This window comes from Leptonychotes weddellii, chromosome X, assembly GCF_054177405.1.
Source record: "Leptonychotes weddellii isolate Sample4059 chromosome X, ASM5417740v2, whole genome shotgun sequence".
Lineage (NCBI taxonomy): Eukaryota > Metazoa > Chordata > Mammalia > Carnivora > Phocidae > Leptonychotes > Leptonychotes weddellii.
In genome coordinates this window covers 63,600,213-63,612,593 of record NC_138385.1, presented here as the reverse complement: position 1 = coordinate 63,612,593, position 12,381 = coordinate 63,600,213, and the positions used below count along the sequence as shown (strand labels likewise).

The 12,381-nt window shown below is 39.7% G+C and overlaps 1 protein-coding gene across 9 annotated transcripts in view; it reads right to left on the bottom strand.

Annotated features, from left to right (window-relative positions):
- Nucleotides 1-12,381, bottom strand: part of ARHGEF9 (Cdc42 guanine nucleotide exchange factor 9) — a 202,578-nt gene that overhangs the window by 31,513 nt on the left and 158,684 nt on the right. For all 9 annotated transcript variants that reach the window (XM_081808797.1, XM_031033070.2, XM_031033077.2 and 6 more), the window contains one exon: nucleotides 6,786-7,029. In XM_081808797.1, coding sequence (XP_081664923.1) covers nucleotides 6,786-7,029 — 244 coding nt within the window. The remainder of the gene's footprint in view (nucleotides 1-6,785; nucleotides 7,030-12,381) is intronic.

Genomic DNA, 12,381 nt, shown 5'->3' with positions numbered 1-12,381 from the left:
CGCTTCATTCTTCCCCTCCTGCTACCTTCTTCTTCTTCTTTTTTTTTTCTTAACATATATTGCATTATTTGTTTCAGAGGTACAGATCTGAGATTCAACAGTCTTGCACAATTCACAGCGCTTACCAGAGCACATACCCTCCCCAGTGTCTATCACCCAGTCACCCCATCCCTCCCACCCCACCCCCCACTCCAACAACCCTCAGTTTGTTTCCTGCGATTAAGAATTCCTCATATCAGTGACGGTTCTAGAGGGGAGGGGGGTGGAAGGATGGGTTAGCCTGGTGGTAGGTATTGAGGAGGGCACATTCTGCATGGAGCACTGGGTGTTATGCACAAACAATGAATCATGGAACACTTCATCTAAAACTAATGATGTAATGTATGGGGATTAACATAAGAATAAAAATAAATAAATAAATATAATAAAAAAAAAGAACTTCTCAAACTCAACACCCAAAAAAACAAATAATCCAGTCAAAAAATGGGCAGAATACATGAACAGACACTTCTCAAAGAAGAAATACAAATGGTTAACAGACATATGAAAAAATGTTCAATATCACTAGCCATCAAGGAAATTCAAATCAACCACATAGATACCATCTTTCACCAGCTAGAATGGCAAAAATTAACAAGGCAGGAAACAACAAATGTTTGCAAGAAGGTGGAGAAAGGGGAACCCTCTTACACTGTTGATGGAAAGGCAAACTGGTACAGCCACTTTGGAAAACAGTATGGAGTTTCCTCAAGATGTTAAATATGCAGGTACCCAATGATGCAGCAATTGCACTACTAGGTATTCACCCCAAAGATACACATGTAGTGAAAAGAATGGCCACCTGCATCCCAATGTTCATAGCAGCAATGTCCACTATAGCCAAACTGTGGAAGGAGCTGAGATGCTCTTCCAAAGATGAATGGATAAAGAAGATGTGGTACATATATACAATGTAATGTTTCTCAGCCATCAGAAAGGATGAATACCCACCATTCACACTGACATGAATGGAACTGGAGGGGATTATGCTAAGTGAAATAAGTCAAGCAGAGAAGACAATTATCATATGGTTTCACTCATATGTGGAACATAAGGCATAGCACAGAAGAGCTTAGGATAAGGGAGGGAACATACAGGGGGGAATCAGAGGGGGATACAAATCATGAGGGACTATGGACTCTGGGAAATAAACTGAGGGTTTCATAGGGGAGGGGCATAGGGTGATGGGGTCGCCGGGTGATGTGTATTAATGAGGGCATGTGTTGGGGTGAGCACTGGGTGTTTTAGGCAACTAATGAATCATTGAACACTATATCAAAAACTATTGATGTAATATATGGTGGCTAACTGAACATAATTAAAAAAATATTAAGTGATTTAGGGTATATAAATGCAATTGACATCTGTGCAATGATTTTATATCCTGCCCCTTTGCTGAATTCCTGTATGAGTTCTAGCAATTTTTTGGTGGAGTCTTTTGGGTTTTCTACATAGAGTACCATAAGTTTGACTTCTTTTTTGTCAATTTGGATGCCTTTTATTTCTTTATGTTTTCTGATTGCTGAGGCTAGGACTTCCAGTACTCTGCTGAACAGCAGTGGTGAGAGTGGACATCCCTTTCATGTTCCTGACCTTAGGGGAAAGCGCTCATTTTTTTCCCCAATGAGGATGATATTGACTTTTCTTCATAAATGGCTTTTATGATATTGAGGTATTTTCCCTCTATCCCTACCCTGTAGAGAGTTTTAATCAAGAAAGGATACTGGAGTGGTGGGGGTTGTGAGGGATGGGGTGGGTGGGTGATAGACATTGTGGAGGGTATGTGCTATGGTGAGCACTGTGAATTGTGTAAGACTGTTGAATCACAGACCTGTACCTCTGAAACAAATAATACATTATATGTTAAAAAAAAAAAAAAAGAAGAAGATAGCAGGAGGGGAAGAATGAAGGGGGGAAATTGGAGGGGCAGACGAACCATGAGAGACTATGGACTCCGAGAAACAAACTGAGGGTTCTAGAGGGGAGGGGGCTGGGGGGATGGGTTAGCCTGGTGATGGGTATTAAAGAGAGCACATATTGAATGGAGCACTGGGTGTTATATATAAACAATGAATCATGGAACACTACATCAAGAACTAATGATGTAATGTATGGGGATTAACATAACATAATAATAAAAAAATTAAAAAAAAGAAAGGATACTGTATTTTGTCAAATGCTTTTTCTGTATCAATTGAGAGGATCATATGGTTCTTGTCTTTACTTCTATTAATGTGGTATATCACACTGATTGATAGGCAGATGTTGAACCACCGCTGCAACCCAGGAGTAAATCCCACTTGGTCATGGTGAATAATCCTTTTAATGTACTGTTGGATCCTATTAGGTACTATATCTTGGTGAGAATTTTGGCATCCATGTTCATCAGGGATATTGTTCTGTAATTCTCATTTTTCAGAAGAAAGAGTAATTAAAGAATTGATCCCATTTACAATTGCACCAAAAAACAAAAGATACCTGGGAATAAACCTAACCAAAGAGATAAGGATGTGTACTCTGAAAACTATAGAACACTTATGAAAGAAATTGAGGAAGACACAAAGAAATGAAAAAAAAACATTCCATGCTCATGGATTGGAAGAACATGCCTATGCTATCCAAAGCAATCTAAACATCCAAAGCAATCCCCATCAAAATACCATCAGTAATTTTCACAGAGCTATAACAAACAATCCTAAAAATTGTATGGAACCAGAAAAGACTCCAAATATCCAAAGGAATGTCGAAAAAGAAAACCAAAGCTGGTGACAACCAATTCCAGACTTCAAGCTATATTACAAAGCTGTAATCATCAAATCAGTATGGTACTGGCACAAAAACAGACACATAGATCTGTGGCACAGAATAAAGAACCCAGAAATGGACCCTCAACTCTAAGGTCAACTAATCTTCAACAAAGCAGGAAAGACTATCCAATGGAAAAAGAACAGTCTTTACAACAAATGGTGTTGGGAAAATTGGATAGCCACATGCAGAAGAATGAAACTGGACCATTTTCTTACACCATACACAAAACAAACTCAAAATGGATGAATGACCTAAATGTGAGACAGAAATCCATCAAAATCCTAGAGGAGAACACAGGCAGCAACCTCTTTGACCTCAGCCATAGCAACTTCTTGCTAGAGATGTCTTCAAAGCCAAGGGAAACAAAAGCACAAATGACCTCTTGGGACTTCATCAAGATAAAAAGCTTCTGCACAGCAAAGGAAACAGTTGATAAAACCAAAAGACAACCTACAGAATGGGAGAAGATATTTGCAAATGTCTTATCAGATAAAGAGCTTGTATCCACGGTCTATAAAGAAGTTATTAAACTCAACACCCAGAAAACAAAAAATCTAGCTAAGAAATGGGCAGAAGACATGAACAGACATGTCTCCAAAGAAGACATACAAATGGCCAAAAGACACATGAAAAAATGCTGCATATCCCTTGGCATCAGGGAAATACAAATCAATACCACAATGAGATACCATATCACACCAGTCAGATTGGTAAAATTAACAACTGAGGAAGCAACAAATGTTGGTGAGAAGGTGGAGAAAGGGGAGCCTTCTTACACTGTTGGTGGGAATGCAAGGTGGTACAGCCATTCTGGGAAACTATATAGAGGTTCCTCAAGAAGTTAAAAATAGAACTACCTTACAACCTAGCAGTTGCACTACTAGATATTTATCCAAAAGATATAAATTTAGTGATTTGAAGGGGCACCCCAATGTTCATAGCAGCAATGTCCACAATAGTCCAACTATGGAAAGAGCCCAAATGTCCATCAACACATGAATGGATAAAGAAGATGTGGTATGTATGTATGTATGAATGATATGGATGGAAATAAAGGATATTATTGTAAGTGAAATATGTCAGTCAGAGGAAGACAAATACATATGATTTCACTCATATGTGGAATTTACAAAACAAAACAGATGAACATAGGGGAAGGAAGGGAAACATAAAATGAGATGAAATTAGAGAGGGAGACAAACCATAAGAGACCCTTAATTATAGGAAACAATCTGAGGATGGGGGGATGGAGTAACAGGGTGATGGGCATTAAGGAGGGCACGTGATGTAATTAGCACTGGTTGTTATATGCCACTGATGAATCACTGAACCCTACCTCTGAAACTAGTAATACACTATATATTAATTAATTGAATTTAAATAAAATAACAAAAATTAAAAAAATGATTTAGGGAAATGTTAATGGTATGATTTTAAGTGTAAAATGAGCATATAAATTTAGAACTGTTCATCATGGAGAGACAGAGGTTGGGGGGAGACATAAAGATAGTCAGCCATCTTTGTCCTAGTATTTTATTTATACACAAAAGAACAGGAAGGAAATATATAAAATATTTACAAAAGTTATCTCTCTCTGGGTAGGATGTTTTTATGTGATTTTTAGTTTTCTCTTGTATTTTTCTGTGTTTTTCTCCAAAATTGCCTACAATAAAAGTGCTATTATTATAATTAGAAAAAAAATAATGTTTTAGAAAAGATAACAGGTTTGTCAGAAAGTGATTTCTGTAGCTCCATCCATGTCATTGCAAATGACAAGTTTTCGTTATTTTTTATGGCTGAGTAATATTCCATTTTGTGTGTGTGTGTGTGTGTGTGTGTGTGTGTGTGTGTGTGTGTACTACATTGTGGATGGAGCTAAAGTGTATTAAGCTAAGTGAAATAAATCAGAGAAAGACAAATACCATATGATTGCATTCATATGTGGAATTTAAGAAACAAAACAAATGATCATAGGGGGATAAAAGAGAGAAAGAAACAAAAAGAGACCTTTTAACTATAGAGATCAAAGCAGTTGTTACCAGAGGGGAGGTGATCTGGTGGAGGGGTTAAATAGGTGATGGGATTAAGGAGTAGAGTTGTTGTGATGAGCATATGGTGTTGTGTATAGGTGTGGAATCACTAAATTGTACACCTGAAATTAATATTGCACTGTATGTTAACTAACTGGAATTTAAATTAAAACTTTAAACAAAATTTTAAAAAATAATGTAATTTCTGGAAGCTTTTTTATTAGAAGCAGATTCTTCAAGTTACAGGTTATTAGGGCATTGTGTGGGAAATATAACACTGGAACCAGACAGAATGGTGGGGATCTTCTAGTTGATCTAGGGTCTGCATAAAGCACATTAAGACAATATCTTTAATAGGTCTAACAACCTAGGTGGTATCAGAGGCTGCTGCTGCCTGCCACTGAGAGAAGCAGCCCAGTAGCATTTCTGTACCACTCTACATCTTGTCCAACTGCAGTGCTCATATGCTAAAAGCTATTTGGCTTCAATGGGACTCAAAGTGAATTATTAATGTGCACTCTACCCAAAACCTGAGGAGAGAACTAGGATTAGACTAAGTAGTGTCTTTCTGATCACCCTTCCTTATCTCTAAACCATTTAAATCCCCAACACTGAAGGAGAGAAGAATCCATTTGCACCAGGACTCAATGGGTAGGCCCATTTTTCTAGAGGCAGTTTCTACCAGCTTGAGCATACGTGTGTTTTAATATAAAATTCTACTCTCATTAAGAGTGGGGCAAAAACAGAAACTGTGTCTTCTCAAGGAATTACAAAGCCTGGCTGTTTGGTATTTTTATGCTAGAATGCCAGGACCATGAGCAAGAGACCAGATAGTACTTTGTAAACCACAAAGCTATAGTCAATGGCACCTAAATCCCACAGTTCGAAAGCAGCATGAAAAATCTCTCTGCTAGTTATATACCCTCTGGAAAAGGGGAACAACCTATTTAAAGCCAAAAAAATTATGGTTTAGTGTGACTGAATCATGCAAGTGATCATGGCTTTAGACCCAGTTATATTTTCTACAATTTATTTTAAAATGCTTTCATACAGAAAGTGTGATATATACATGTGCATTAATTTTAATCTATGCTCTAGGGGCATTTAGTTAACATCTGAAGTGCCTTAATCAGGCATACACACTCAAGAGGTGATTTGTTAACACATTAAACACTCAGAAGTCCTTGCTCCAGAGACCACTACTCCCAGCAGTTCAGTCACTTTAATGCAGGAGGCCTAATTAGCCTAACACATGTTAAAAATAAATTTTCATTGGTAAAATGAATGTTATTCAAATGTGAACTAGTCACAAATGTCTTACAGGCTCTTTAGCCCTCACAAGACCTGGGTATAAAAATCCAGTGAGTCCTATAGCTTTTACCCTTCAGAAGGAAGCCTTAAGCTCAAGATTGAAAACAGGTGTTATGTCTTGTTCCCCATCAGAGGATTTTGTCAACAGACTCTAACTAGAAAGTTAGTTGAAGCCTGTTCCTATAATATCACCAACTCTTCCTTGACTAACCTCTTCACAGAAGATGCTGCCATGTATCTAAGAACAAAACTGGGACTTTACTAAGATTACAGAACAGGTTGTATGACTGCTTTTGTGTTTGTTTGTTAATAAATGTTTGTATGTTTGGGAGAATTGAGACTGAGGTTTGCTTCCAGTGTAATAGTCTTATCTAGTCATGAGACTGTAAGGGAGGCCAAATTATAACTCTCACTTAACTCTGACTAGAAGAAACTACTGATATCTGCCACAAAGGACCTAATAATAGGAAACCACCAAAATGGATTAGGTCAGTTTGCAACAGAAATCTTCCCTCTGCTTCTAGAAAAATGAAAACTAATTCAAATCCTCTATGTCCTTCATAGCCATATTCTTCTTTCTCCTCTCAGGTCACTTACCAATTTTTTCATCTTCCTGTACCATTTTCCTCTCTTCTCTGAAAGCCCTGAGCCAGCGTATCTTCTCCTCCAGCTTTTTGGCAAAGAATAGATGTACCTCCTCAGTCTCCTTGTTGTGAAGCTTGAAGGCATTTTTCATGCTGACATTAAAGTCATCATCTCTGCCATCTTCAATGTCAACTACCTCATATTTATCCATGTCAATGCGGCCTTTGTAGTACAGAATGTCTCTTCGGATCAGGTCCTAGGTAGGAAGGAAGAAAAGGCTTTTAACTGGAGGTATGTCAACAGTAGGTACCATGAAAGTTGGCTCATGGGCACAGCAGGACGCTAAGACTTCCATTGTTTTGGAGTACCAAATAGGGGTTGGTTTGGTCAAATGTAGGCAGGCTAGCTTAGCAGTATGACATTGATAGTTTGGTTAACTAGATGCTCTTAGAGAAAGCCTTTGTCCTACATCCAAGGGCTCTGTCTCAGACCCCAGCATCAATCCTTACGTGTGTTTGTAAGACACATATATGGGGATTAGGATGCAGTAAGCCACACAAGCATTGCGAGCATGGGCCTTTTCTTTTCTAAAATATTTGCAAGCCTTCCAGAAGTATGAAATAAGCTGGATGTTTGCCTGGGGTGTACCTGGGAATTCAAGCAGGCTAAGGAGACCTGCATATCAGAGTGGAGATGAGTGGTAATAGTAGCAAGGTGGCCACAGGCTGCTGGCCAGGAAGGATTACATGGAAAGGGTTGAACATTTAGCATTCTGGGGAATTTTGGAGAAGGCCTAGTCTGGCAGGAGAAGGGGGGGGAAGAGTGAATAAAAAGCTTCATATATTGACTGAATGAATCTCACAAATCTTACTGCATGAGAAAAAGAAAAGTTGTAGATGGATACAAACTGTATATTGCCTATCCTTTATTATTGTTTTACTCTCTGGTATATAGAATTGGATTAATACTTTCAGTCCATGAGACACTCATCATTAGTCCACACAAGGTGCTCTTATTTCTCTATTTATTTACTTACTTACTTTTAATAATACACTAAGTTTTGGTGAACCTGCCACCCAATTTAAAAGCTATGATGCTGAACAGACATTTCTCCAAAGAAGACATAAAGACAGCTAATAGACACATGAAAAAAAATGCTCAACATCACTTGGGTATCAGAGAAATAAAGATCAAAACCACAATGAGATACCACATCACACCAGTCAGGATGACTAAAATTAACAAGTCCGGAAACAAAAAATGTTGGTGAGGATGTGGAGAAAGGGAAACCCTCTTACACCGCTGGTGGGAATGCAAGCTGGTACAGCCACTCTGGAAAACAGTATGGAGGTTTCTCAAAAAGTTAAATATAGAGCTACCCTATGACCTAGCAATTACACTACTAGCTATTCACCCAAAGGATATAAACATAGTGATCTGAAGGGGCACCTGCACCCCAATGTTTATAGCAGCAATGTACACAATAGCCAAACTATGGAAAGAGCTGAGATGTCCATCAACAGATGAATGAATAAAGAAGATATGGTGTGTACACACACACACACACAATGGAATATTCCTCAGCCATCAAAAAAAATCTTAACCATTTACATCGACGTGGATGGAACTAGAGGATATTATGCTAAGCAAAATAGGTCAATCAGAGAAAGATAATTATCATATGATTTCATTCATGTGGAATTTAACAAAACAGAAGATCATAGGGGAAGGGAGGGAAAAATAAAATAAGATGAAATCAGGGAGGGGGACAAACCATAAAAGACTTTTAACTATAGGGAACAATCTGAGGGTTGCTGAAGGGGAGGTGGGTGGGGGTATGGGGTAATTGGGTGATGGGCATTAAGGAGGGCACATGATGTAATTAGCACTGGGTGTTATATGCCGCTGATGAATCACTGAACTCTACTTCTGAAATTAATAATATACTATATGTTAATTAATTGCATTTAAATAAAATAAAATATTAAATATTAAAAAAAAATTTAAAAAGCTATGATGCCACAGCAAACTAAAATCCCATGCTCATCACACCCCTGGTTTCTTTTCTGTACAGTTTTATCTCATCTCTATCCCACTTATATGAGGTTTAAAAACCTACAAAGAAATGCCACATAATATTTAGGTATGCATACATATGTACAGAAATTATACAAAAATATGATAATGACACATGCCAAATTCAAGAGAGTACAGAGAGGAGAATGGGAAGATGGAAGGAAGGAAAAGAAAGGGAAGGAGCAGAGAGGGAGAGGAGGAAGAATGTATTTGTAATGAATTATTTCTTTTTTTTTCTTAAAGATTTTATTTATTTATTTGACAGAGAGACACAGCGAGAGAGGAACACAAGCAGGGGTAGTGGGAGAGGGAGAAGCAGGTTGCCTGCTGAGCAAGGAGCCTGATGCAGGGCTTGATCCCAGACCCTGGGATCATGACCTGAGCCTAAGGCAGACACTTAATGACTGAGCCACCCAGGCGCCCCTGTAATGAATTATTTCTTAAGTTGGATAGTAAGTACATAAGTACCCATTATATAATTTATGTATCTTTTTGAATGTCAAATATTTTATGAATTAAAAAAAAAAACAGAGGGATGGATGAAATGACCTGTGGACCTGTCGAATGTAAGGTCTGATTAAGTAACTATCTCTCAGAGTGGTCTTTCAGCCCCTCCTCCTCTTAGCACTGCCTTCGACTCCCCCCCTGAGGGCACATTGTAGAGAGCAAAATGGAGTCTCTCATGTCAAGCAGGGGCCTGTGTCATGCAATGATGCAAGTAGTTAAAGGTACTTCAGCTATAAGATATCGCTGGGACCAGCATCAGCTGACGCCCCAGAACTGGTAACGAGCAGAACCAGAGGAGGTCTGCAGGGACCCTGGACCAATTAAATCCCTTTAAAAAGGGGAGGATTTTTGCAGCAAACTGTCAGACTCTTCAGACATGACCTCTCTATGTCTGACCACTTAAAAAAGGCAACTGCCACTGAACACTGTGCCAGATTGATCTCTGAAGATCCAAGATCCTTCACTGCTTGAACATAATAAGCAGTAAGTGCTGAGAGCTGACCAAGACCAGACTGAGGCCTTATCTCAACTGCACACCCACAGACTGACTTCCTATATCCCTTGTTATCTTATTTGTTGTGTAGTTTGTCTTATGTCCTGCTCTGTGTGCTGTGTAAGAAGCCAAGTTTAATCACATGGTGAAATGTCATTGGGTTTGGAATCCTGAACCTGCTTTAGAACTGTGATTAACTTTGCTTTATGATTGAATAAAGCTGACACTGTGGAAAGACACAACTCGTGTGTGCACCTTCATAGCATGCCCATGACAAACATCATGTCTCGGGACATGTGGTATGGCTAAGTCTGGCCAAGAAGGTCCCATGAGCCCTGTCCTGACAGATGTCTTCTACTAGCCAAATCATTCTGACCAACTCTCCCTCCTCTCTGCTTATATTTGGCCTTTTAGACAATTTGACAGAATCAGAAATGCTCATTAATTTTTCTTAACATTACAGAGTTTGGTTAAACTATTCCCATTCTGCTGAATTGCCTTGCATGCCTCACTTCTCAGTTGCAGGCTACCTGCAAAGAATTTGCCTTTGCAATCCTAACTCTTCACACTGTATGGTAAACTGGGCTTTTTGGTATGTCTGGGGAAGGCTGTCTTTAAAAATTCCGAACAGGGCGCCTGGGTGGCTCAGTTGGTTAAGCGACTGCCTTCAGCACAGGTCATGATCCTGGAGTCCCTGGATCGAGTCCCGCATCGGGCTCCCTGCTCGGCAGGGAGTCTGCTTCTCCCTCTGACCCTCCCCCCTCTCATGTGCTCTCTCTCATTCTCTCTCTCTCAAATAAATAAATAAAATCTTTAAAAAAAAAATTCCGAACATAGCTCTGTCAATCTCAAAGTCCAAGGCTGTGAAATATGGGTGTTGTTGAATTGATTTGCAAAAAAAAACCTCTACATGTTCTTTTCCCTCCCATAATAATTGTCCATATAAATAGGCTGTGCTGAGTACAGATCGGTTCTGATCTGTTGAGTGCTCCTGGCATCAAGTTCACAGGAGAGGAAAAGGTCAGCTATACAGAAGGGGCCAATGTTGCTCCAGGCCTAATTCAGACCCTGGGTTCCTTTTACCATGCTCAAAATGGACAAGCTCAATCCTGGCCAAAAGAATGGGGCAGTTCCCATGCACTGACTTCCACAATCCTCAGGAATACTTTGTGAGACATGTGGATAAAAAGTGTGCCCTGTCAGTCCAATATAACCACAAAAGCAGGACAAGCTAAGGAGAATGGATTGATATGATCTAGTTTGATCTCATAAAGGCCTGAAACCTGCCTTAAAATACTTAATACAAATACTCATAGACCTGGGAAGCCAGATCTGGACCACACAGCTAATAGGTGGCTACCCACCTGACTAGAATAGGCAGGCTTAACTCCCACTATTCCTTTTTTTTTTTTATGTTATGTTAATCACCATTCATTACATCATTAGTTTTCGATGTAGTGTTCCATGATTCACTGTTTGCATATAACACCCAGTGCTCCATGCAGTACATGCCCTCTTTAATACCCATCACCAGGCTAACCCATCCCCCCAACCCCTCCCCTCTAGAACCCTCACTTTGTATCTCAGAGTCCATAGTCTCTCATGGTTCGTCTCCCCCTCTGATTTCCCCCACTTCATTTTTCCCTTCCTGTTATCGTCTTCATTTTTTTTAACATATAATGTATTATTTGTTGCCGAGGTACAGATCTGTGATTCAACAGTCTTGCACATTTCACAGTTCTCACCATAGCACATACCCTCCCCAATGTCTAACACCCAGCCAACCCATCCCTCCCATCCCCAACCACTCCAGCAACCCTCAGTTTGTTCCCTGAGATTAAGAATTCCTCATATCGGTGGGGCGCCTGGGTGGCTCAGTTGGTTAAGCGACTGCCTTCGGCTCAGGTCATGATCCTGGAGTCCCGGGATCGAGTCCCGCATCGGGCTCCCTGCTCAGCAGGGAGTCTGCTTCTCCCTCTGACCCTCCTCCCTCTCATGCTGTCTCTCATTCTCTCTGTCTCAAATAAATAAATAAAAAATCTTAAAAAAAAAAAAAAAGAATTCCTCATATCGGGGCGCCTGGGTGGCTCAGTCGTTAAGCGGCTGCCTTCGGCTCAGGTCATGATCCCAGGATCCTGGAATCGAGTCCCACATTGGGCTCCCTGCTTGGCAGGAAGCCTGCTTCTCCCTCTCCCACTCCCCCCGCATGTGTTCTTTCTCTCGCTGTGTCTGTCAAATAAATAAATAAAATCTTAAAAAAAAAAAAAGAATTCCTCATATCAGTGAGGTCATATGATACATGTATTTCTCTGATTGACTTATTTTGCTCAGCCTAATACCTACCAGTTCCATCCACGTCATGCCAAATGGCAAGATTTCGTGTTTTTTGATGGCTGCATAATATTCCATTGTATGTGTGTGTGTGTATATATATATATATATATACACACAACCTCTTTATCCATTCATCGGTTGATGGACATCTAGGCTCTTTCCATAGTTTGGATATTGTGGACATTGCTGCTATAAACA